This window comes from Oryx dammah, unplaced genomic scaffold (genome assembly GCF_014754425.2).
Source record: "Oryx dammah isolate SB20612 unplaced genomic scaffold, SCBI_Odam_1.1 HiC_scaffold_9, whole genome shotgun sequence".
NCBI lineage: Eukaryota > Metazoa > Chordata > Mammalia > Artiodactyla > Bovidae > Oryx > Oryx dammah.
The window spans coordinates 1,620,531-1,641,878 of NW_024070193.1; the positions used below are offsets into that span (position 1 = coordinate 1,620,531).

A 21,348-nucleotide genomic window follows, 5' to 3' on the forward strand; every position below is an offset into this window, starting at 1 on the left:
AGCCCCTGCTTAGGGCTGGGGGCAGCAGGTGCCAGCTGAATGACGGCAGGCCAGGTCAGGGCCTCTCCCCAGCATCCTGCACACCTAAGCCTGGGTCTGGCGGACGGCGTGCACACCACTGACCACCCCTTGGCCCGTGAATTCAAACCCCTCTGCCTGGTTCACAGCAGAGTGAACTTTCTCGGGGTCCCTGGTATGCAGAGCAGCTGGCTGAGGTTGCTTGGTTGCAGGGTAGGGTGGAGAAGGGGACCCACACCGGGCTCCATCTGGAAAGCCCTAGATCGAGGCTCAGGCTTGGAGTTGGGAAAGAGACCCAGAGAGAGAGACTGCCTTCTCCAGGGCTGCCCAGCGCTGTCACACACCAGGCTTGCACTGGGTTCTTAGAAACCCCAGTCCTCTGCCCAGCTCACTGCCCCTCCAGGACTTGGTGGAGGCTACCTCCCCTTCCAAAGGTGGGCTCCCACCACGGCTGGCCTGTGGCAGGCTTCCAAGGAATGTCTGTTTAATAAACCAATGAATCTTGACTCAACCAAGCACCTGGTATCACAAAGGGAATGCCTGCCCGTGCCTCTGCCTCTACCCCCGCCCCCGACTCCACCCCTGCCCGGAGGGGCAGAGGTTGGACTTGCCACAGGCTGCCTCTCTCTGCCAGGCCTGGACCCAGAGGCCCCCAACCCCCAGGAGGGGCCCGCACAGTGGGAGGTGGTGCTGGGCGATGAGGGCCACTTACCTGACCGGCCTGCCCTCGGGGCAACCCTTCTGTGGCCTGAACTGTCCTGGCTGAAGTCACAGTGGCTGGCCGCGTTGTGTGAAGCAGCCGATGGTGACCCCTGCCTCAGTGGGAGGAAGGAAATGGTGAAAATAGCCTGGCTTATCCCTGTGTGCAGCCCCCGGAGGGCCTCTCTGCAGAGGCGGTGGCCCTCGGGGTTCCGGGAACTTGTGCACAGAACCGCGGGTCAACCAGTTTATCGGAGGGTGCAGTGGATCCCGGGGCTTCCTTGGGGGCTCAGACAGTAAAGAATCTGCCTGCAGTGTGGGAGACCTGGGTTGATCCCTGTGTTGGGAAGATCCCCTGGAGGAGGGCATGGCAGCCCACTCCAGCGTTCTTGCCTGGAGAATCCCCATGGGCAGAGGAGCCTGGTGGGCTACAGTCCACGGGGTCACAAAGAGTCGGACGCGACTGAGCAGCTGAGCACAGCAGGCACACTACTGCATCCCACTGGTCCGCAGGTCCTCCACGAGCCTCAGTCCCGAGCGTGGGAGAACGGAGAAGGCTGAGAAGGCTTCCTGGGGGAGGGCGCCTTGCATTTTCACATCTTTCAACATTTTGCAAGCATGCTTAGTCATTCGGTCATGTCTGACTCTTTGCAACCCCATAGCCTGTAGCCCGCCAGGCTCCTCTGTCCATCGCCTACATTGGCGGGCAGGTTCTTTACCGCTGAGCCGCTTTCTGATCCTTCTTTTTAACAAAGAGCTGCATCAGTGTCGAGCGAGAAGTAAAGACCTTAGTTGTATGTGCAGTGTATCTATTTCTATAGGACATTCGACTCAGGGGAGTGACTGCAGCTTCCCGTCTATGTTAGTGATATAAAAAAAGTCCTGTTTAAAAGAAATATGTATCTTTAATTTTATTTTATCTTTAACATTATAAAGTATGAATTAAAATCAAGCTAAATATTACAATTATATTATGTTGATCTTATAATAATTATATATAATATAATAATAATAATTTATGCCTTTTATTATGTTGGAGAAGGTCATGGCAATCCACTCTAGTGTTCTTGCCTGGAGAATTCCATGGACAGAGGATCCTGGTGAGCTACAGTCCATGGGGTTACAAAGAGTCAAACATGACTGAGTGACTTCACTTTCTTGTGTTATAAAAATGTCAGTAGCATGAAATACCAAGTTAGTCAATGCAGGATTTGCAGAGATGGGAAAACGTATATCCGTGGCGGTGGGGGAGCTGAGCTGTAACCCCTTGGGGTACAGCAATGCTTGGGAACGGGTGGAAGGGGTTCTGGCAACCAGAGGGATGCAGGAGAGACGCCCAGAGGGGGCTGCTGGGAGGGCGCTGCTGGCCGTGCCCGTGGTTGTGGTCAGCGTCAGCCAAGGAGCGAAGCTGAGAAGCGGGTCTGAGGCCCCCGGTCTGGGGGGCATTCTAAACCCTCTGAAACTCAGACAGCTGGGGCTCGAAAGGAGCACTGAGGCCCAGAGCAGCCAGCCGAGGGGCCCCTGGACGGCAAGCAGGAGGCACCCGGCCGGGAGGCAGGGAGCCTCACCCCCTGCAGCCGACCCTGTTCTCAAAGCAGGTGACACGGCACCAAGGCCGCGGGCAGAAGTCAAGGGTGGGGCCGGGCGCACTTGACCCTGCCGCCCCCAGACCCACGGTTGGGGGTGGGGTGGGTGTGCGTCCTGACCTGACACCCCCCCGCTCCCCCCCCCCCCCCCAGGCCCACACTCTCTCCTCTCATGCCTCTGAGGTTTCCTTGTTATCTCAACACGGACGGCTTAAAAACGACAGAAATGAATCGATTTCACTGTGGAAAAACCAGACTCTGCCGATGAGCAGGAAGATGATAAGTGTGGTCCTCAACCCCGACACCCAGCAAGGCTGCCTTTCCTCTCTTCTTGCCCACAAAGGGCCGGACGGGGACCACGCCCCTGGGGGTCCGCCCGCAGGTCACCAGCATTCTCGGGCTCCGCTGCGGTGTGGCGTCTTTCATTCGGGGATCCCAGACGTGAAGGGCCCCTGGCCACCCATATCTCCCGACAACAGGCCTCTGTGGGCTCAGGGTGGGGGAGCCCCTGGGCTTCCTGAGGGGGCTCCCCCTTCCAGCGCTGCCTGGGTGGCCGGCCCGGCTGACCACAGGCTTTTCCTGGGGGGAGCCGGGAGCCTTCCGCTCCCTGACCTGTCAGGCTCCCTGCCAGGTCCCCTGCCCGTGCCCACAGAGGCCCCTCTCGGGCTCCTTCCATCTGTGAACGTGCTTATGCCCACTTTATCCTATAAAATCCCCGTGTGAGTGCGTGCGTGTGTGTGCACATGTATGTTAGTGTGTGAGTGTGTGCATGTCTGTGCATGTGTGTCTGTGTGTGTTCATGTGAGTGCGTGTGTGAGAGTGCGTTTGTCTGTGCATGTGTGTGCACACGCGTGTGCATGCGTGTCTCTCTGTGTGTTCATGTGAGTGCGTGTGTGCGCGTTTATGTCTGTGTGCATGTGTGAGCGTGTGTGTGAGTGTGTGCATGTGAGTGCGTGCATGTCTGTGCGTGTGTGTTCATGTGAGTGTGTGTGCGCGTTTATGTCTGTGTGCATGTGTGTGAGCGTGTGTGTGAGTGCGTGCGTGTGTGCGCATATGTATGTCAGTGTGTGAGTGTGCATGTGTGTGCATGTGTGTGCATGCATGTCTGTGCGTGTTCATGTGAGTGTGTGCGCGTTTGTCTGTGTGCGTGTGTGTGAGTGCGTGCGTGTGTGCGAGTGCGTGCGTGTGTGTGCACATGCATGTCAGTGTGTGCGTGTGTGTGCACGTGTGTGCGCACGTGTGCGCGTGTGTGTTTGTGCATGTGTGCACATGTGTGTGCGTGCGTGTCTGTGCATGTATTCATGTGAGTATGTTTGTGCGTTTATGTCTGTGTGCATGTGTGAGCATGTGTGTGTGCGTGTGCGCACACATGTATGTCAGTGTGTGCACGTGTGTGTGCATGTGTGGTGTGCCTGTCTGCGTGTGTGTTCATGCGCGCGCGTGTGCGTTTATGTGTGCATGTGTGAGCATGTGTGTGCACGCACATGTATGTCAGTGTGTGCATGTGTTCATGTGTGCGTGTGTGCATGTGCATGTCTGCGTGTGTGTTCATGTGTGTGTGTGTTTATGTCTGTGTGCATGTGTGAGTGCGTGCGTGTGTGTGCACATGTATGTCAGTGTGTGAGTGTGTGCATGTGTGCATGTCTGTGCGTGTGTGTGTTCATGTGAGTGTGTGTGTGTGCGTTTATGTCTGTGCATGTGTGTGAGCGTGTGTGTGAGTGCGTGCGTGTGTGCGCACATGTATGTCAGTGTGTGCGTGCATGTGTGTGCATGTCTGTGCGCGTGTGTTCATGTGAGTGCGTGTGTATGAGTGCGTTTATGTCTGTGTGTGTGAGCATGTGTGCATGTGCGTGAGTGCGTGCATGTGCATGTGTGTGAGTGTGTGTGTGTGAGTGCGTGTGTGTGCATGCACCGGCCCTGCTACTGCACAAGGGGTTCCTGCTTCTGGAGGAATTCCTAGGGCGGCCCGCGCCAGCCCGCAGCCCGAACCCTGGACCTGGGGAGCCCACTGCGACCTCAGGGCTGGGCCTGTGCTGGGTTCACTGACAGCTGACCCTGCAAGAGCCAGGTTTCCCGGACGCCCGAGGTGCTGTAAATTGCTGTTGCCCCTGCCTTTGCAGGGCTTCATGACAGCAGTGAAGAAAACCTGAGCTCTGAACCCGGCCCCTTTCACGGGTTCACAGTCACAGCTCCTGCCCCCTTCCCCCCTTCTCCCGACTCTCCCCATAGATGACAGACCCTAAAACCAGCCCTTCTGGAAAGCCCACCCCACGCCCACAACTGCCCACACGTGCCGTCCCTCTTCCTGCTTCTTCCACCAGGACGCACCCTGCAGGACCTAAAATCATGTTCACGTTTTGTCTGCAACCTGGACAGCATATTAAAAAGCAGAGACATTACTTTGCCAACAAAGGTCCGTATAGTCAAAGCTATGGTTTTTCCAGTGGTCATGTATGGATGTGAGAGTTGGACCATAAAGAAAGCTGAGCGCTGAAGAATGGATGCTTTTGAACTGTGGTGTTGGAGAAGACTTGAGAGTCCCTTGGACTGCAAGGAGATCCAACCAGTCCATCCTAAAGGAAATCAGTTCTGAATATTCATTGGAAGGACTGATGCTGAAGCTGAAACTCCACTTTTGGCCACCTCATGAGAAGAGTTGACTCACTGGAAAAGACCCTGATGCTGGGAAAGATTGAAGGCAGGAGGAGAAGGGGACGACAGAGGATGAGATGGTTGGATGGCATCAACGACTCCATGGAGATGAGTTTGAGTGAGCTCAGGGAGTTGGTGATGGACAGGGAGGCCTGGCGTGCTGCAGTCCAGGGGGTCGCAGAGTCGGACACGCCTGAGCGACTGAACTGAACTGGAGTCAGCTAAGGCTGGCTGGGACCTGAGACCCTCCCACAGGGCTTGCCCGAAGGTCCGCTCAGTGGCCTTTGACATCAGAGGCCCCCAAACCCCATCGTCCGAAGATGCTAACTAGGCCTGAAGAAGCCTGGAGCGAAGTCTTGTCTCCAGTTCCAGTTCTCCTCCGCGTCTCCGGCTTCAGCGGGTCAATCCCCGCGCCCTTTGCCTTCCTGGAGCGGGTCCCAGACTTGCTCCCCCGCGGCGTCTAAGCATTGCACTGGCTGCGCGGCGGGGCGCACGCATCTCTACCGACACGGGTGTGTCGCGGGGCCACGCGGGGCTTCGGCGTCCGGCGTGCTTCGTGCCGGCTCTGCGGCTCCGGGCGGAGGTAGTCTCAGCCACACTCTGCCTCAGTTTGCTTGTCTGTAAAATGGGGGAGAATGAAGCGTGGGGCTGGAGCGTGGCCGGCGTGGACGAAGGGCACTCCCCTCCGGCTCAGCAGACACACCTGATCGGAACCCATCTCTGCAGGGCAGGTAGGGCTGCCGCCTCCGCTAACTTAGGACAGGCATTTCCTTTTCAAAGTCCAAGGTAAGGGTAGCGCCGCTTTGAGTACAGGTGGTGGGGAGACCCCGCGCATGCCCGAGGAGGGGCTGGGGCGAGGCAGCGCCCCCCCAGCCCCACCTGCTTGGAGGCTTTGGACTCGCCTTGGCTGCGCACTTCAGCATCGCCATCTACTGCTCAGAGTGTGAAATGCGCGCTGTTTCCTTGGTCGGGGCGGGTGCGTGGGTGGGGGCATTTTCAGGTCAACACGCTAGTTTTTGTTGCCAGGAAATGAGAGAGGGCAGTTAGAATTTCCTAGAAAACCTTTTTTCTAAGGAGTCGCAGACCATTTGAAGAATCCCAAAGAAGCTTTGCTAGAAAAAGGCAAAAGGAGAGTGATGGGCGTGGAGGCTGTTTATAAATATCCCTTCCTCCTGTATTTTCCTGAAGTCAAAGCTATGGTTTTTCCAATAATCATGTATGGGTGTGAGAGTTGGACTATAAGGAAAGCTGCACGCCGAAGAATGGATGCTTTTGAACTGTGGTGTTGGAGAAGATTCTTGAGAGTCCCTTGGACTACAAGGACATCCAACCAGTCCATCCTAAAGAAGATCAGTCCTGGGTGTTCACTGGAAGGACTGATGTTGAAGCTGAAACTCTAATACTTTGGCCACCTGATGTGAAGACCTGACTCGTTAGAAAAGACCCTTAAGCTGGGAGAGACTGAAGGCGGGAGGAGAAGGGGACGACAGAGGATGAGATGGTTGGATGGCATCACCGACTCAATGGACATGAGTTTGAGTGAGCTTCGGGAATTGGTGATGGACAGGGAGGTCTGGTGTGCTACAGTCCGTGGGGTCGCAGAGAGTCGGACACACTTAGCGGCTGAACTGGGCTGTCCAGCCCCTTCCCGCCCCTGCCCACCCAGGGCCAGCTTCAGGGCTGCCCTGCGCTCTGGGCCGCTGCTCTCTGGCCGCTGCCCTGCAGCTCTCAGTGGAGGTGCCTTTCGCTGTCCTCTCAGCGCAGTCCCGTGGACTGTGGCCCCGGTGGCACTCGGGGCCCTGGCCCCCTGAGCCCCGGCTGGTGCCCCTCCGGCCCCAGGCCCCCAGGCTGCCCTCGGGGCTGGTGGCAGGGGGCTCCATCAGGCCTGCTCCTTCCCCAAGCACGTTGGTGCCCTGGAGGGAGCCTGCAGTCTGCCGAGTGCCCCGGGGGCCCTTGTCCTCCGTCCAGCCTGCTGGCTATCTTTGTCAGGCCTCGGTCGGTTACTCATACACCTAAACACCCTCCAGAACACTCCCAAATCACCCTGTGAGTGAGGCAGCATGGCTGTTCACTAGAAGTGTTTTCGTTAGCTGTTGCACGAAACAGCGTTCCCCAAGCTCGCAGCTTAAGGAGTAACGTGCCTTCACTTATCCTCTCAGTTCCCTGGGGATCAGGACCTTGGGAGTGGCTTTGCTGGGCAGGTCCGGTTCCGGATACTGCAGTCAGATCCCGGCCTGAAGACCTGACCCGGGCTGCAGGTCCTGCTTCTGAGGTGTGAGCTGGGCTGACGGCCGGAGGCCTTGGTTTCTTGCTGGCTGTTGACCGGGGCACACTGTCACATGGCCTTTATCGTAGGGCACCTGGATGTCCTCCTGGCTTGGGGAGGAAGGCGGCGGCCCAGGCCTCTCACGACTTGTGTCCGCGGTCACACCATCAACGCCTGTTCTGTTAGACCTGAGTGGCTTAGTGTAGCTCACACTCGGAGCAAAGGGAACTGGCTTTGTATCTCAAAGGGAGAGTATTGAAGACTGTGTGCATTTTACCAGGAAATTTTCAGATTCAAATAGCTGCAAGGCCTCTGCCAGGAAACTCTACAGCCTTATTGAGAAGCATCAGGGAAGGGATTAATTGGTTAATAGAGCTCCCAGGAGCCTCAAGGGAGAAGAAACTTCTGGGTCGGGATCGTGGCTTGAATGTCAGGCCCAGATATCAGGGAGGCTCTGCTTTTGGTGAGGTTTTCCTTGATACTCTGCACTTTCCTGCTTCTTCCTCTTTTTTTTTTTTTTAAAGAATATTTATTTGGCTGTGTCACGTCTTAGTTGGGGCATGTGGGATCCAGTTCCCTGAGCAGGGGTCAAACCCGGGCCCCCTGCATCAAGAGCCTGGAGTCTTAGCCTCTGGACCCCCAGGGAAGTTCCCCCCCTTGAGGTTTCTAAGCAGCAATCTATACATGTGTGATGAAGTTGCTGGTCTTTTTCAAAAAATTATCTACTTCTGGCCCTGCTGGGTCTTTGTTGCTTCAGCCTGTAGGGGCTTTTTCTGTGGGGGATGGGGCAGCTCTCTAGTTGTTGCGCTGCTCGAGCTGATGGGTTCCCCTGCCACCAGCGGCGGACTGACACAGACGCCCTGGCCCCGGGCAGCCGGCTTCTTGCTGCAGCAACTTCTCTCGTGGAGCACAGGTCGGCGGGTGCGTGGGTTTAGTGGTTGTGACTCTCAGACTCTGGGGCACTGGCTTAGTTGCTCTGCTGTGTGGGGAATTTTCCTGGGCCAGGGATTGAACCAAGGTCTCCTGCGTTGGCAGGCAGATTCTTTACCCCTGAGCCACCTAGGAAGCTGTGTTGCTCATCTCTTAATTTCAAACACATTTTAGCATCCCTGCATTTTTACTCCCCTCCCCTCGTAACGACTGTGATGCTTTTGACAGCACGTCTGACATCTTTTGTGTGTCCCTCGACTGCTTATTGTGGATATCGATTTTGCTCCTTTGTGTTTTAATCTGCCTACTAGCTGTGTATGTGGTTAGCTTGCTCCCGTTAGTGGGTATTTGCTTTACCAATGAGTGTTTTCTTTTCATAACTTTCCTGTTTCTGGTTATAGCCTCTTTTTTTTTTTTTTTTTTGCTTAGAGAAGTCTCTTGAACATCTCTTATAAAGCTGGTTTGGTGGTGCTGTAAAACTTTTGATCTCTCCATCATATCTGGATGAGAGTGTTGCCAGGAAAAGTATTCTCAGGTGGGTGTAGGCTTTTCCCTTTCACCACTGTAAATATATTGAGCCCTTCCCTTCTGGCCTGCAGTTTCTGCTGAGGAGCCAGCCTTTGTATGGAGCTTGTTGCTGTGTGTGTGCGCGCGCGTGTGTGTGCATGTGTGTGTGCATGCGTGTGTGTGTGCGCATGTGTGTGTGCACGTGTGCATGTGTGTGCGTTCTGTGTGTTTGTGTGTGTGCGCGTGTGCACGTGTGCGCACATGCGTGCGCGTGCTTGTGTGTGTGTGCGTGTGTGTGTCTCATCATGTGGCGTGAGGGGTCCTAGTTCTCCAACCCGGGGGTCAAACCCACGCCCCCTGCAGTGTGAACCGCTGGGCCACCAGGGACGTCCCTCCCTTGCTGTTTTTAGCGCTCTCTCTCCATCTTTAGCGTTTGCCTTTTTACTTAGGCGTGTCTTGGTCCTTCTGGGAGTTGCTCCCGTTGGATTCTCTGTGCTTCCAGCACCTAAGTGTCTGTTTACTTTCCCAGGTTAGGGGAGTTTTCAGCTACAATGTCTTCAAATAAATTCTCTGTCCCTTTTCTTTCTTTTCTGCTAGGACCCCTGTAATGCTAACGTGAGTACACTTGGTGCTATCACAGAGATCTCTGCGACTGTCCTCGCTTCTCTCTCTTCTTTTCGGCTTCAGCGGTTCCCGCTTCTGTCTGCCAGTTCACCGCTCCACCTCTCTGCGTCAGTTAACCTGCTGTTGATTCCTTCCAGTGGCTTTTTCGTGCAGTCGCTACATTGTTCATCTGTGTTTGGGGCTCTTTTACGTTTCCTAGCTCTTGTTAAAAACGCCTGACTCTCGCTCTGTTTACCCTTTCTCCTCCTGAGTTCTCTGCGCCTCTCTGCGATCATCACCTCGCACTCTCTCGGGTAGGCTGCCTGTTTCCGCTTCACTTTGCTCCCCTGGGGCTGCATCCTCTCTTGGTGGGGAAATGGGGAGTGGCTGGCTTTGTTTCCGTCTGTTTTTGTTCTCACTGAGCTGGGTCTCTGGCGGCAGGCGTGGGCTCCTCTAGCTGTGCCTCACGGGATCAGTTGCCCAGCCAGGTTCTGACCCTGCACTGGAAGGCAGACTCTCACCCACTAGACCATCGGCGAAGTCCGACCTGGGATTTCATCCTGTTCTTTCCTTGTGAGCGTGCTCCTCTGGCGCCTCATTTGCCTAATTCGCTCTTCTTGCTGTCTTGTAGGTCGGCTGACTTGACGACGTGGCCTTCTGTAGGAGCAGGGCTGTGGGTCCTCCGGCAGCGTGCGCTCCTCTGGCCACGGTGTGCCCTGTAGGATGTGCCTGGGGGGTGTGGCTGGCCCCCGGTCCAGTTGGCCGCCTTTTTTCTTTTAAGACTGTTAGCATTAGCTGGTCCCGTGGTTGCCCAGCTACAGATGGCATCTCCCAGCATCCCTTGCAGCTAGGTATGGCCAGTGGGATGGGCTTAGAGGACGTGTGAGCCAGAGTGCCTGAGCCTCCCTTCCCTGTCTCCTCCTTCCCGGGGGCCGGAGGGCCGACGCGATGCTGGTGATTAGCTTCTGCCAGGGACGACGCCCTCAGGGACGACAGAACAACACAGCGGAAGGAACCTGGGCCCCGGCCACGTGGAGCAGAGCTGCTGTCGTCCACTCCCCTCTGAACTGCTACGGGAGAGAAAGATCTGTCTTGTTTGGCCCAGAGTGTTGTGGGAGCTCGTTTATCGGGGTGGCTTAGGCTGTGCTGTAACTGATCCAGACCCCAAGCCCTGGGGTCCCTAACCAGACACAGCTGGCAGAGGTAGGAAGCGTGTGAGACGTGGGCTCAGGAAGCAGGCTCAGCCCAGGCGTGGATGCTGATTTGCTGTGTGGCGCCAGACAGTCCCTCAGCCTCTCTGGGCCCCTCTGCACGCTAGGCCGTCTCATAAACTGGCCTCCAGTGAGATGAGGGCTGCTCGGGCGATGACGCACCTTTGCTTGTCAGGCAGAGGTCCGAGAAGATTTCTATTAGGAAGCTCCTGAGGGTGTGCCTTAGTGTGGTTGGAATGTACAGGAATCCTGCCCGCCTGCTGTCGGCCGATTCCAGGGGGCCAGAGCAGGGGCAGGGGTGCTTGAGGAACGTCTCTTCTAGTCCCGTTTATTATCACTATTAGTATTTCTAAACCATGTATTTCTCTGCTCGCCTCGGGTCTTAGTGGCAGCACGCGGGTCTTCATCGGGTCACGTGGGCTCTTTGGCTGTGGTTTAGGAGCTCACTGGTTTACAGCTCGTGGGCTTAGCTGTGGCATGTGGGATCTGGCTCCCCACCACATCCCCTGCATCGCAAGGAGGATTCTTAGCCACCAGACCGCCAGGGAAGTCCCTGCCCCTTTTATTTGTCATTAACACACAGAAAAGCTGAGTTTTTGGAGAGGCACGCCCACTTCCATGGCTCTCACTACACGCGTGGACTCCTGCGGCCTTGCACGCGGCCGGGGCCCCCTCCAGCCCTCCCTGTGGCCCCGCCTGGGCCTGCCTCCTGGGCCCCTGGCCCTCCTTTCCCTGTGGTCGCTCTTCTGCATCCCCGTGGTGACCCCTTGCTCCCAAGTCGTGCCTGAGTCCTGACTGCTCTTCTCCCCTCACCTCCTGGAGGCAGGTCGGAACCCCGGGAGACGAGTCATCAGGGCCCCATCCCCACCGGGCGCCTGCCCCTGCCCCGCCCTCTGCAGGGCTCCGGCCTCCTGGGCTTGGACTGGCCCCTCTCGCCCGGACCCTCAGAACCCTCTCGTCTGCCGCAGTTCAGCACTGCAGTGCTCGCCAACGTGTCTTTCTCTCCTACGAGGGTTTAAGGTTGACGGGACCAGGCAGCTTGTCTCGCTCCTGCCTGTGACCCGTGGGGCCCGGTGCCTACTGGGTGCTCGGGAAAGAGGGGCTCTGGGGTCTGTACTCATGGGGCACTTTACGGCAGCACACTTGGGTGCTCCCTGTTCCCTTGCATTAAATGCCCTTCCCTCCTGTCTGCCCATCTAAATCTAACCGCTCTTCCAGAGCTAGTTCAAGGCCACCTCCACCAGGAAGCCTGCCATGATCACTGTCTCCTCCCTGGGAGTTTCCCCAGTCCCGTGTCCTGCCTTCAGCACTTCCAGGCCATGGGCAGTGTCCTCAGTGGAGTGCGGGGCACGAGGTCCCTGGAGCAGTCACGCTGTGTGGACGGAGAGGACACCGCTGGGAAGAGGCCCTGGGAGCCCAGCGAAGGGATTCCGGACTGAACTGGGGAGAAGAGCAGGCACCTCGCCTCGGGGCAGGGGGCCGGCAGCGGGTACAGGCTGATCCAGCGACCGTCAGCAGGAGTGTAGGCCAGGAATGAGAAGCCCAGGGAAGGCGCGGCTGCCAGGCTCCAAGCTTGGACTGGTCTCAGAAGGAGCCGGTGACCCCAGGGTTCTGAGGATGTGATGGTGGCCAGGCTGGTCCCGGAGGCTGGTCTGATGGTGGCCAGGCTGCCCACAGGCCGGGCCAGCCCTCAGCAGGAGATGGGAAAGGAGTGGGTGGGGGCCGGGGCTGTGGAGGCAGGGGCCGAGGGCTCTCTACGCAGGAGCTCACAGCCAGCCAAAGCTCGGTGCAGGGCTTCCAGCATGGCCGAGGGGCCAGATGGCCCGTCTGGGGAGAGAGTGGGCAGCAGGAGAGTCATTCTCTTCCCTGTGGCCCACAGGGCTGCCTGCCCTCCCCCGGGCCCTCCCCAGCCTGGCCACCCTCTCCCTCCGAGGACCCTGGGGAAGGCAGTTTCTAGTGCCCAGTTTCTGAATTCTTCCTTGATGCCCAGGGCCAGTCAGGGCACTGGACGCACCCGAGCCCTGCCCAGCAGTACCCGGTGAGGCCAGTGGGCTCACCACCAGTGAGCCTCCCCTCCTGATTTCACCAGGCATGAGCTGGCCCTGAGAAAATTGTGCTGCCCTGAACTTTGAACAACAGGGCCACGTGGCCTAGTGCTTAAGGGAGAGGCCTGAGGTTTAAGTGCAGCTGACCCTTGGCCTCTCTGTGCCTCAGTCTCCCCATCTGTGGAATGGGTGTGATAATAGTCCTTCCTCCGCAGTAAGCCCAGGGCTAAACTGGCAGCAGGGAGCTGCCTGGCTTCCTCGGAGCCTGGCCACACGCGTTTATTTGGCCTTTTCCCTGAAGTGTCCGCTCCCTGTCCTTCTCAAATAACACCTTCAGCTTCCTGAAGCCTGTTCCTGACTGTACCCTTTGCAGGTGGGCTGGGCAGGACTGTGTGTTAGTCGCTCAGTTGTGTCTGACTCTTTGTGACCCCACGGACTGTAGCTCGCCAGGCTCCTCTGTCCATGGAATTCTCCAGGCAAGAATACTGGAGTGGATTGCCATTCCCTTCTCCAGAGGAATTTCCCAACCCAGGGATTGAACCCTGGTCTCCTGCCTCGCAGGCAGATTCTTTACCGTTTGAGCTACAGGGAAGTCTCCTGACTGTACCCTTTGCAGGCGGGCGAGGCAGGAATGAGGCAGCATTTTGCAGGCAAGACACTCAGGACGGAGGAGCTGAGTCAGGATGCTGCCCAGGCCTTGGAAGATGGGTCGGGGATGGGGGCTCACCTACCGTGTGCAGGGTCCCTGCAAGCGTCCAGCGTGCTCAGCAAAATCTTCCCCAGGGCTTTTTTGGATATGTTCTTAAAAAAAGAAATGAGACAGGGCTGGACTGGCCATGGTTGCTGAGTCTTCAGGCAATGGGTGGGACTGCGTGGCCCTACAGGCTTCTGTGTGGCCCCCTGGGGGCAGGTAGAGTCTGTTCCCCACCCCCATCCCCATCCCCAGCCCATGGTCCTTTCCTGGCCGGCATCCCTGTGGTGACTGCACTGCCCAGACTCTTGGTGGGGACTGGAGCAGCGTGCAGGACCCATTTAATCCAAGATCACGTACTGACTGACCATTGTCCCTGCGCCCAAGGAGGCACTTGGGAAATGACCGTGAAAAAGAGCATTTTGACGGTGTTAGCTCCTTTAATCCTTGCAACAGCTTATTTTATTCTCTTTTTAACCAGTGAAAAAGCAGTGCTGAGAAAATGAGAACTCTTGTCTGAAGCCACCAGCCGGGAGGTGGAGGAACCAGGTGGTCTGTGTTAATAGGTGTCTGGTCTTGAACCATCTTTGAATTCCTGGGATAAATCCAACGACTCACCTTGTGTTTCTTTAACCACTGCTGGGTTTGGTTTGCAGATATGCTGTTTAAAATTTCTGCATCCACATTTAAGTGTGTCACTAGCTTATAATTTTCTTTTCTCATACGGGTTGTCCTCTGGTTTTGCGATCAAAGTTATATTAGCTTCATAAAATGAATTAGAGAACCCCCCTTCTCTTTGATTACTTTCCCTGAGCTCTCTCTATGTCTGGAGGCAGAGGTGACACCTGCCTATGTGGGGGGAGCTCAGAGCCAGTGCCTGAGGAGGCTGGGCTCCACCCCTGAAGGCCCCGCCCAGCCCCGCCCCCCGGCCGCCAGCTCCCGGGAGCCCACCAGGTCTCGGAGCCTCTGCAGGAGACCCAGCACGTCCGCCAGCTTCTCCTCCAGCAGGGACAGCCGCACCCTCTCCGCCTCCACCGTCTGCAGCTCCTGCCGCAGGCTCTCGTTCTCACCCACCTTCCGCTGCAGCTCTGCCTGTGGGGACACCAGGGCCTCAGCGCCCGCCCTGCCACTCTCTGCCGCATGCACACAGCACCACCCCCAGGCAGGGCCCACAGCCTGCCCTGGCCCTCCCACAGGGGTCATCTCATCTGGCCCCCTGAGCCTACAGACAGAACCGCCCTGTCTCCCCAGGGAGGGCGCTGAGGCCCAGAGAAGCTGCACGCCTGGCCCAGGGCCTCACGGCCAGTCAGGCTGATGTAAGAACGACCATGCTTCCTTTTTGGTGGAAGGGCTCCCTCCTTCCTTCTCTTCTCCATTCGTCTGCTTGTCCTTTCTAAATTGTTTTGGTTGCAAGCAGGAAGCTAGTCCGGCCAGTGTGAGCCGAGGAGGAATTCACTGCCAGGCTAGTGGCTCGTCCCCAGAATGGGTCGAGAGCTGGGGGCATGGAGGGTGAGGCAGAAGCGGCTGGAGACTCCTGTCTGCGGGCTGCAGCTGAGAACACGCTGCAGCCATTCCCCACCTCCTTTGAGATGGGAGCCCCAGGAGCGGGGCCCGGCTGGCCCAGCCTCGGTCACCGGCCCAGCCCTGGCCAAGCGGCATGGACGCTGCTGAGCCCTGCAGAATACCAGGGGGAGAGGGTGGCGAGTTGCAGAATGCCACGTGGACACCTGCCTTCTAAAGCAGGAACGGGGGGAGTGAGGCAGCCCCCGCTCCGGACAGTGATGGAGGGAAAGAGAAGCAGCTGAAGGTGTGGCATCCTTGGGCAGTAGGCAGAGCACGGGGCCTGTGGACTCGGGAGCGTGGTCTGAGGGTCTCAGGAACTGAGCTCCCCACCCTCCTCCCCTCCACAGCCAGTTCTCCTTGGGGGAGGTGTCTCTCTTCCATTTCATCTGGCTTTGATGGAGCTGCCAATCACAGGGCCCTGCCCGCCCACCAAAGAGGATTGATCCAGGTACGGGCATGTGACTGAGGCCGACCATTGGCGTTCTTCCCTGAGATTTACTGTACATGGCTCTTATTGTTCCTCTGGCGGTTTTAAGTAGGCTGATGGGAGCCTAGAGCTGCCTGGGGCCCTGCTTTTCCTCACCCTACCACATGGAGAAAGCCCCTCTATAGCAGGGGAAAGTGAGGCCAGCACCCATGAAAAGAACGGAGCAGACAGATGGAGGCAATATAATGAGTCCCTGGATCCAATTGTGCCTGAAGCTCATCTTAGCTGTTCTTTTGAAACCATGCTCCCAGCTCCATCTGGTAATAAATTCCTGTTTTTTTTTTCCCTTGAGCTGATCTGAGATGGATCCTTTAATGTGCAGCCAAAATATTCTTCATTAGATCTAAATCATCTCCTCTCAGAGCCTTGGTTTACCCATCTGTGAAGGGGGCACAGGACTTGGCTGAGATGGCTCACAGTCCTTCCACCTGTAAGAAACTAGCCATTGGGCTGGCTCCCAGCCTCTGGGGCTCCGCTGACCTCCTCCTCAGGCGTCCTCAGAGTCTTTGCACCGCACCCCTGGGACCCCGGCTGCCCCACCAGCATGGCGACACAGGCCTCCAGCTCCCCCAGGGCGCGGGCATGGTTGGCACCGCCCAAGTGGCTGAAGTAAGTCATGAGCTTCTCGGCCATCTGGTCATCACACCTGCAGTGAAAGAGAGTACCGGCACAGAGGGGGCTGCTTTCCAAAGTCTGTTCCAGCCTGCAGGGGGTGGGAATGCATTATTTATTACCGAGTCTGTCTCCCCTGAAAGCTAGGTGGGGCCATGGCACCCCTGCCCACGGCCTTCCCCAGTTCCCCGTGTCATCAGAGCAAAAGCCAGAGGCCCCGCCCAGTCTGCCCCTTACCTCCCAGACCTCCTTCCCACTCACCTTTGCTCTTTCTGCTCCGGCCACAGCAGCCTCCTCCCGGCCCCTCCCACGTGCCCCAGGGCCTTTGCACTTGCTGTTCCCTCTGCCCGAAAGGCTTTCCCCTCAATTCCTCCAGATCTCTGCTCAAACGGCACCTTCTCGGCGGCTCCCCTAGCGTATCTTGCCCCCTCCTCGTCCTCACGCTTGTCACCACTCAGGAGAACAGAGGCTCCTGGGCGGGGGTGTGGGGGGGAGCTGTCTTGGTTAGCGCTGTTTGCCAGGAGCCCTCAAATTAGCCTGGCATATCATAGGTGCTTCATATGCTTGTTGACTTAACGGGTTGGTGATAACAGTGACCCAAGAAAATCGGCAGGACTTTATAATAAAAGAGTCAGTGCTGCCCCCGCCCCCGACTCCGGGATCAGGCCCCATGGGGGCATTTTATACCCTCGATGGTGAATCCTCACAAATCCTCTGCCAGGCAAGTGTTAGTGTCCCATCTTAGAGACGGGAAGCCTGAGGTTCAAAAGTCAGCTGACTTGACCGGGTTAGGGGACGGGCTTAGGCATTGAGAGCAGTGGGTTAGGAAAGGGTCTGACATGTGGGGGGTCACACTCGAGCTGTGGAGCAGGTGCAGGGACTGTGCCCTTCCTCAGCTCATTTCTCCTTGACACTTGCCCAGGGCCGTCGGCTCGACCAATGGATCTGGGGACCGAGCATGAAACAGCAGGGAGGGGACCCAGCCTGGATGTGAATCAGGAGGTCAGCCTCCCACGTTCCAGGCCCATCACTGCATAGAGGGGCCGCCCTGTGCTCGCAGGATGACCGTGGGGGCCTGGCCCCAGGTATGCCCGATCCTGGACGTCCTCACCGGAGCACGTACCCGCTCCTGCAGCCAGACAGACCGGCCAGCAGCGCCGTGACCTCGGCTGGCGGCCGCCGTGCCTCCCGCCACTTCTCGCGGTTGTCCTCCTCGTCAGAGGCAGCCTGGCCCTCGACCGAGCGGAACAGCTGCTCGTCCAGCCCTGGAGAAGCACGGGCTGCGGACGGGGACAGAGGCAGGGGAGGAGCCCCCTCTTTGGGGGCCGCCCCGACTCCCCTTGGGAGCCCTCCCGCCTCCGCTCTGCCCAGGCTCAGGGTGGATATGTGAGTCCAACCCAGCAGTCAGGGTGCAGCCGGCCTGCTGCATGCTGGGGACCCCGCAGGGGCCGGGGCCGTTCGGGCCAAGTCCTGACTCAGACTTCCAGGGAGGAGGGACGCCCCTGTTCCTCCCGCCAGGGCCTGGAGGGCGTGGGTCTGGCTGCTGCGGGTGAGGGGCGCGCCTTCTGCACAGTGAGCCTCGCAGAGGCTGGTGGGCGAGGCCGGGGGAATGGGGCTCTGCTGACATGGGACTGTGCCGGAAGCCTGCTGGAGCTTTTAGTGAGTTAGGTGAACCAGAACGTTCCCTTGAACTAGAGCGGTTCAGGCCGAATGGACAGTGTCCTGACCAGCATGGCCCCCGGCCCCAGAGGCCCGCGCACTCGGGGGTGGGCCCTGCGGACCTGTGTTTCATGAGGCTCCTGGGTGATCCTGATGGACTGGCAGGTTGGGGCACCCCTGGCCTCGGCTGTCCTGATTTTGGACACCCAGCTGGGTTGGCTGCAGAGCCTTCTGTTTGTTCTCAATAAACAGTGTTCCAGACCCAGGAGACCCGGAAGTGAGGTAACTGGGCAATACTTTTTGATCATGTTATGGTGTTTCTAGTATTGACAATTTGGTTTTCTTCCTGGGATTTCCTGCTGCTGGTGTGTGTGTGTGTGTCTGTTTGTGTCTGTGTGTGTGTGTCTCTGTGTGTTTGTGGTGTGTGTGTGTGTGGTGTGTTTGTGTCTCTGTGTGTGTATCTGTGTGTGTGTGTCTGTGTGTGTCTCTGTGTGTCTGTGTGGTGTGTCTGTGTGTCTGGTGTGTGTGTATCTCTGTGTGTGTCTATGTGGTGTGTGTGTCTGTGTGTCTGTGTGTTTGTGTTCTATGTCTCTGTGTCTCTGTGTGTTTTTGTTTCTTTGTGTCTCTGTGTGTCTGTTTGTGTCTCTGTGTGTGTGTCTGTGTGTCTCTCTGTGTGTGTCTCTGTGTGTGTGTGTGTCTCTGTGTGTGTCTGTTTGTGTTTGTTTCTGTGTCTCTGTGTGTCTGTTTGTGTCTCTGTGAGTGTGTCTGTGTGTCTGTGTGGTGTGTCTGTGTGGTGTGTCTCTGTGTGTGTGTGTCTCTGTGTGTGTCTCTATATGTCTGTGTCTGTGTGTGTGTGTCTGTGTGTGTGTTTCTGTGTGTCTCTCTGTGTGTCTCTGTGTGTGTGACTGTGTGTGTGTCTGTGTGTGTGTCTCTGTGTCTGTGTATGTGTCTGTGTGTGTATCTGTGTGTGTCTGTGTTTTTCTGTCTGTGTGTGTCTCTGTGTGTGTCTGTGTGTGTCTGTCTGTGTGTGTCTGTGTGTGTCTCTGTCTGTGTGTCTCTGTGTGTGTCTGTCTCTGTGTGTGTCTGTGTCTGTGTGTGTCTCTGTGTGTGTGTGTCTCTGTGTCTGTGTATGTGTCTGTGTGTGTGTCTGTGTGTGTCTGTGTTTGTCTGTCTGTGTGTGTCTCTGTGTGTGTCTGTGTCTGTGTGTCTCTGTGTGTGTCTGTCTCTGTGTGTGTCTGTGTCTGTGTGTGTCTGTGTCTGTGTGTGTCTGTGTGTGTCTCTGTGTGTGTCTGTGTGTCTGTTTCTGTGTGTCTCTCTGTGTGTCTCTGTGTGTGTCTGTGTGTGTGACTGTGTGTGTGTCTGTCTGTGTGTCTCTGTGTCTGTGTGTGTCTGTGTGTGTGTGTCTGTGTGTCTCTGTGTGTGTCTGTGTGTGTCTCTGTGTGTGCGTGGTGTCGCTATAGTCACAGCTGTCCCGGTACCCAAGGCCGGGGCAGTATGGGGCCTCTGAAGCCGTGTGAGAGGGCTGGCGCCTGCAGCCTGCCCACGCCCGCCTGCAGCCCAGCCGGGAGAGCCCTGGGGCGCCGGCTCAGACGGCTTCTCTCCGCTTTCCTTTGCTCCTGAGGCTGCACACCCAGCAGACCCAGGTTCTCGACATGAAGGGCCTCTTTGTGGCCTTCTCGAGGGGTGACCAGCCACACTGCCCGCATACCTCTGATGACGGGGAGCTTGCCCCCGCTCCGGCTCCCTGGGTGCCCGACCCACCCCTGCGCGGCACTGACAGGAGACACGTTTCGCACCCTGAGCCAGAGCCCGCCTGCCTGAAACCCACCCTCGCCCCCAGGGTGTCCGATCTCAGGCCTGCAGGGGTCGGGGAGCCTAGGGGCTGGGGAAGCCCAGCCTCAGCGTAGAGGGTGGGGCTCTGTCTGGAGGCCGGATGGCGGCACCAGCGCAGACGGGACCCCGGGTGTGCGGGACAAACCTTGGTCCGGGGGTCTGCTCGCCGGGCTGCTGTCGGACCCCCAGGCTCCCTCTCGGGGGGGCTCTGGGGCTCTGGTCTCACCATCCTCGGGTTCGCTGCTCTTGGTGTCGGGTTCTGGGCTGGCTCGCGGTGAGCTTGGGAGCTGGGTGCCCTCTGACCTGTGGGGTGGTGAGGGAGACACAGGCGTTGAGAGGGCGGGGTCTCCGCCGGTTTCCTGCGGGAGAGTGTGGGGTGTGGGCCCACCCTCCCCACTGCTAAGGCTAAGCTGCCTGTGACATGCCTGCGAAAGCCTGTGGTGGTCTCTGCAGCTGACCCCACCGGCCCGCTACCTGATAGCCAGCTCGGCAGAGGCAGCTTTTCCACGGAGGACAGTCACCCAGCTTCCCTTGCAGGTGAGACAGGCTTGTGACGCGATTTTAGCCAATGGGACTAGAGGCAAAACCCTCTGAGGAGCCTCTGTGTCCAGAAAGGTGGGGGTCCTGGGCTCCCACCCCAGCGCTGCCAGAGGGACAGGCAGTGGGACTTGGGGCCCCTTTTGCAGGTGGATCCCTGGAGCCAATGCCTCCGAGGTCCTCCCAGCTCCCATTGGGTTCTCGCCCTGTGCCAGTGGGCATAGGGGCAGGAAGCCATCGGAGGGACTGGGAGTTCCAACCTTCTGTGTTTTATGAGCCTCGAACTCTGACTGATGACGCCCAGCATTCAGCCCCCTCACCCCCACAGTACGAGCTGAGAATGCGGAGGTGCTCAGAGGCAATCAGAGCAAGACCCCCTGGATGCAGATTCTTGGTTCAGAGAGAAACTGGAGCTTAGGGCATATCATTTGAGGTCTAACTGGGGAGGGGACAGTCCCTCTCAACTCCAGAGGTCAGATCACAGCCAGAAGAGAAGACACCGGAGTCTAGGGTACAGGATCGCTTTCTCACAAAGACCGCTGACCGAGAATAGAATAGGCTTCCTTGGGAGGTGGTGAGCTTCCTGGCAGAGGAGGTGTGTAAAGAGTAAAGGGCTTCAATATGCAGAATTTTGAACAGCGTCGGAATGGGCTTCCCTGGTGGCTCAGAGGTACAGAATCCACCTGCCAACGCAGGAGACAGGTTCGGTCCAGGGTTCGGGAAGATCCCCTGGAGGAGGGCGTGGCAGCCCGCTCCAGTACTCTTGCCTGGAGAATCCTATGGACAGAGGAGCCTGGCGGGCTGCAGTCCACGGGGTCACAGAGAGTGGGACACGACTGAGCGACTAAACAGGAACAGCGATGGACAGAATCTAAGTCTTCCCACTGCGAGAAAGTGCTGTTTTCCCTCCATTATTTAAGGGCTTCAGCAAGCAAAATGAGCTGGCGGGGACAGCCCTTATGAACAGTTTCCTAGCAGAGGCTGGCCCACGTTCCCCACATCCCCACAGACACCGGGGTCTTTGAAGCTGGTTCCAAGGGCGACTTCCTGCGTCAACACCGCAGCTAATCTCTCAGCATCCCTGCGAGGTGCCAGGCGCTGCTCCGGGGCTGTGAATGTGTCCTCCCAACACCCTGCCTGGATGAAGGCAGGGACCATCCTGACCCCCGTTTCCCAGAGTGGCCGGCCCAAGCCCCACGGCTCAGAAGTATAGGAGTTGGGTTTACGCTCTGGCCCCGCCAGGCCCAGGGGACGCTTGCACAGCAAGCTCGGAGCAGCCCAGCCTAGCTGCCGCCCTGGTTAGGGGACCGCAGGTCACATGCATCGGAGTCAGGAAGGGGAAGCAGCAGGGACAGAGCTGGGAGAGAGTGCGCCACAGACGAGGACACGCTCTGCAGTTTTCCAAGAGGCGAGACGCGGCTGCGGAGAAACATGGGGATTCCTCTTGTC

At 57.7% G+C, this 21,348-nt stretch overlaps 1 protein-coding gene across 1 annotated transcript in view; it reads right to left on the reverse strand.

The window, feature by feature from the left end:
- Positions 1–11,041: 11,041 nt before the first annotated feature.
- The window catches only part of EFCC1 (EF-hand and coiled-coil domain containing 1), a 28,782-nt gene continuing 18,475 nt past the window's right edge, over positions 11,042–21,348 (reverse strand). The window contains exons 3-8 of the mRNA XM_040246664.1: positions 19,508–19,665; positions 16,994–17,150; positions 15,739–15,904; positions 14,160–14,300; positions 13,249–13,318; positions 11,042–12,299 (exon numbers count right to left, since the gene is read on the reverse strand). Coding sequence (XP_040102598.1) covers positions 12,163–12,299; positions 13,249–13,318; positions 14,160–14,300; positions 15,739–15,904; positions 16,994–17,150; positions 19,508–19,665 — 829 coding nt within the window. The 3' untranslated portion in view covers positions 11,042–12,162. The remainder of the gene's footprint in view (positions 12,300–13,248; positions 13,319–14,159; positions 14,301–15,738; positions 15,905–16,993; positions 17,151–19,507; positions 19,666–21,348) is intronic.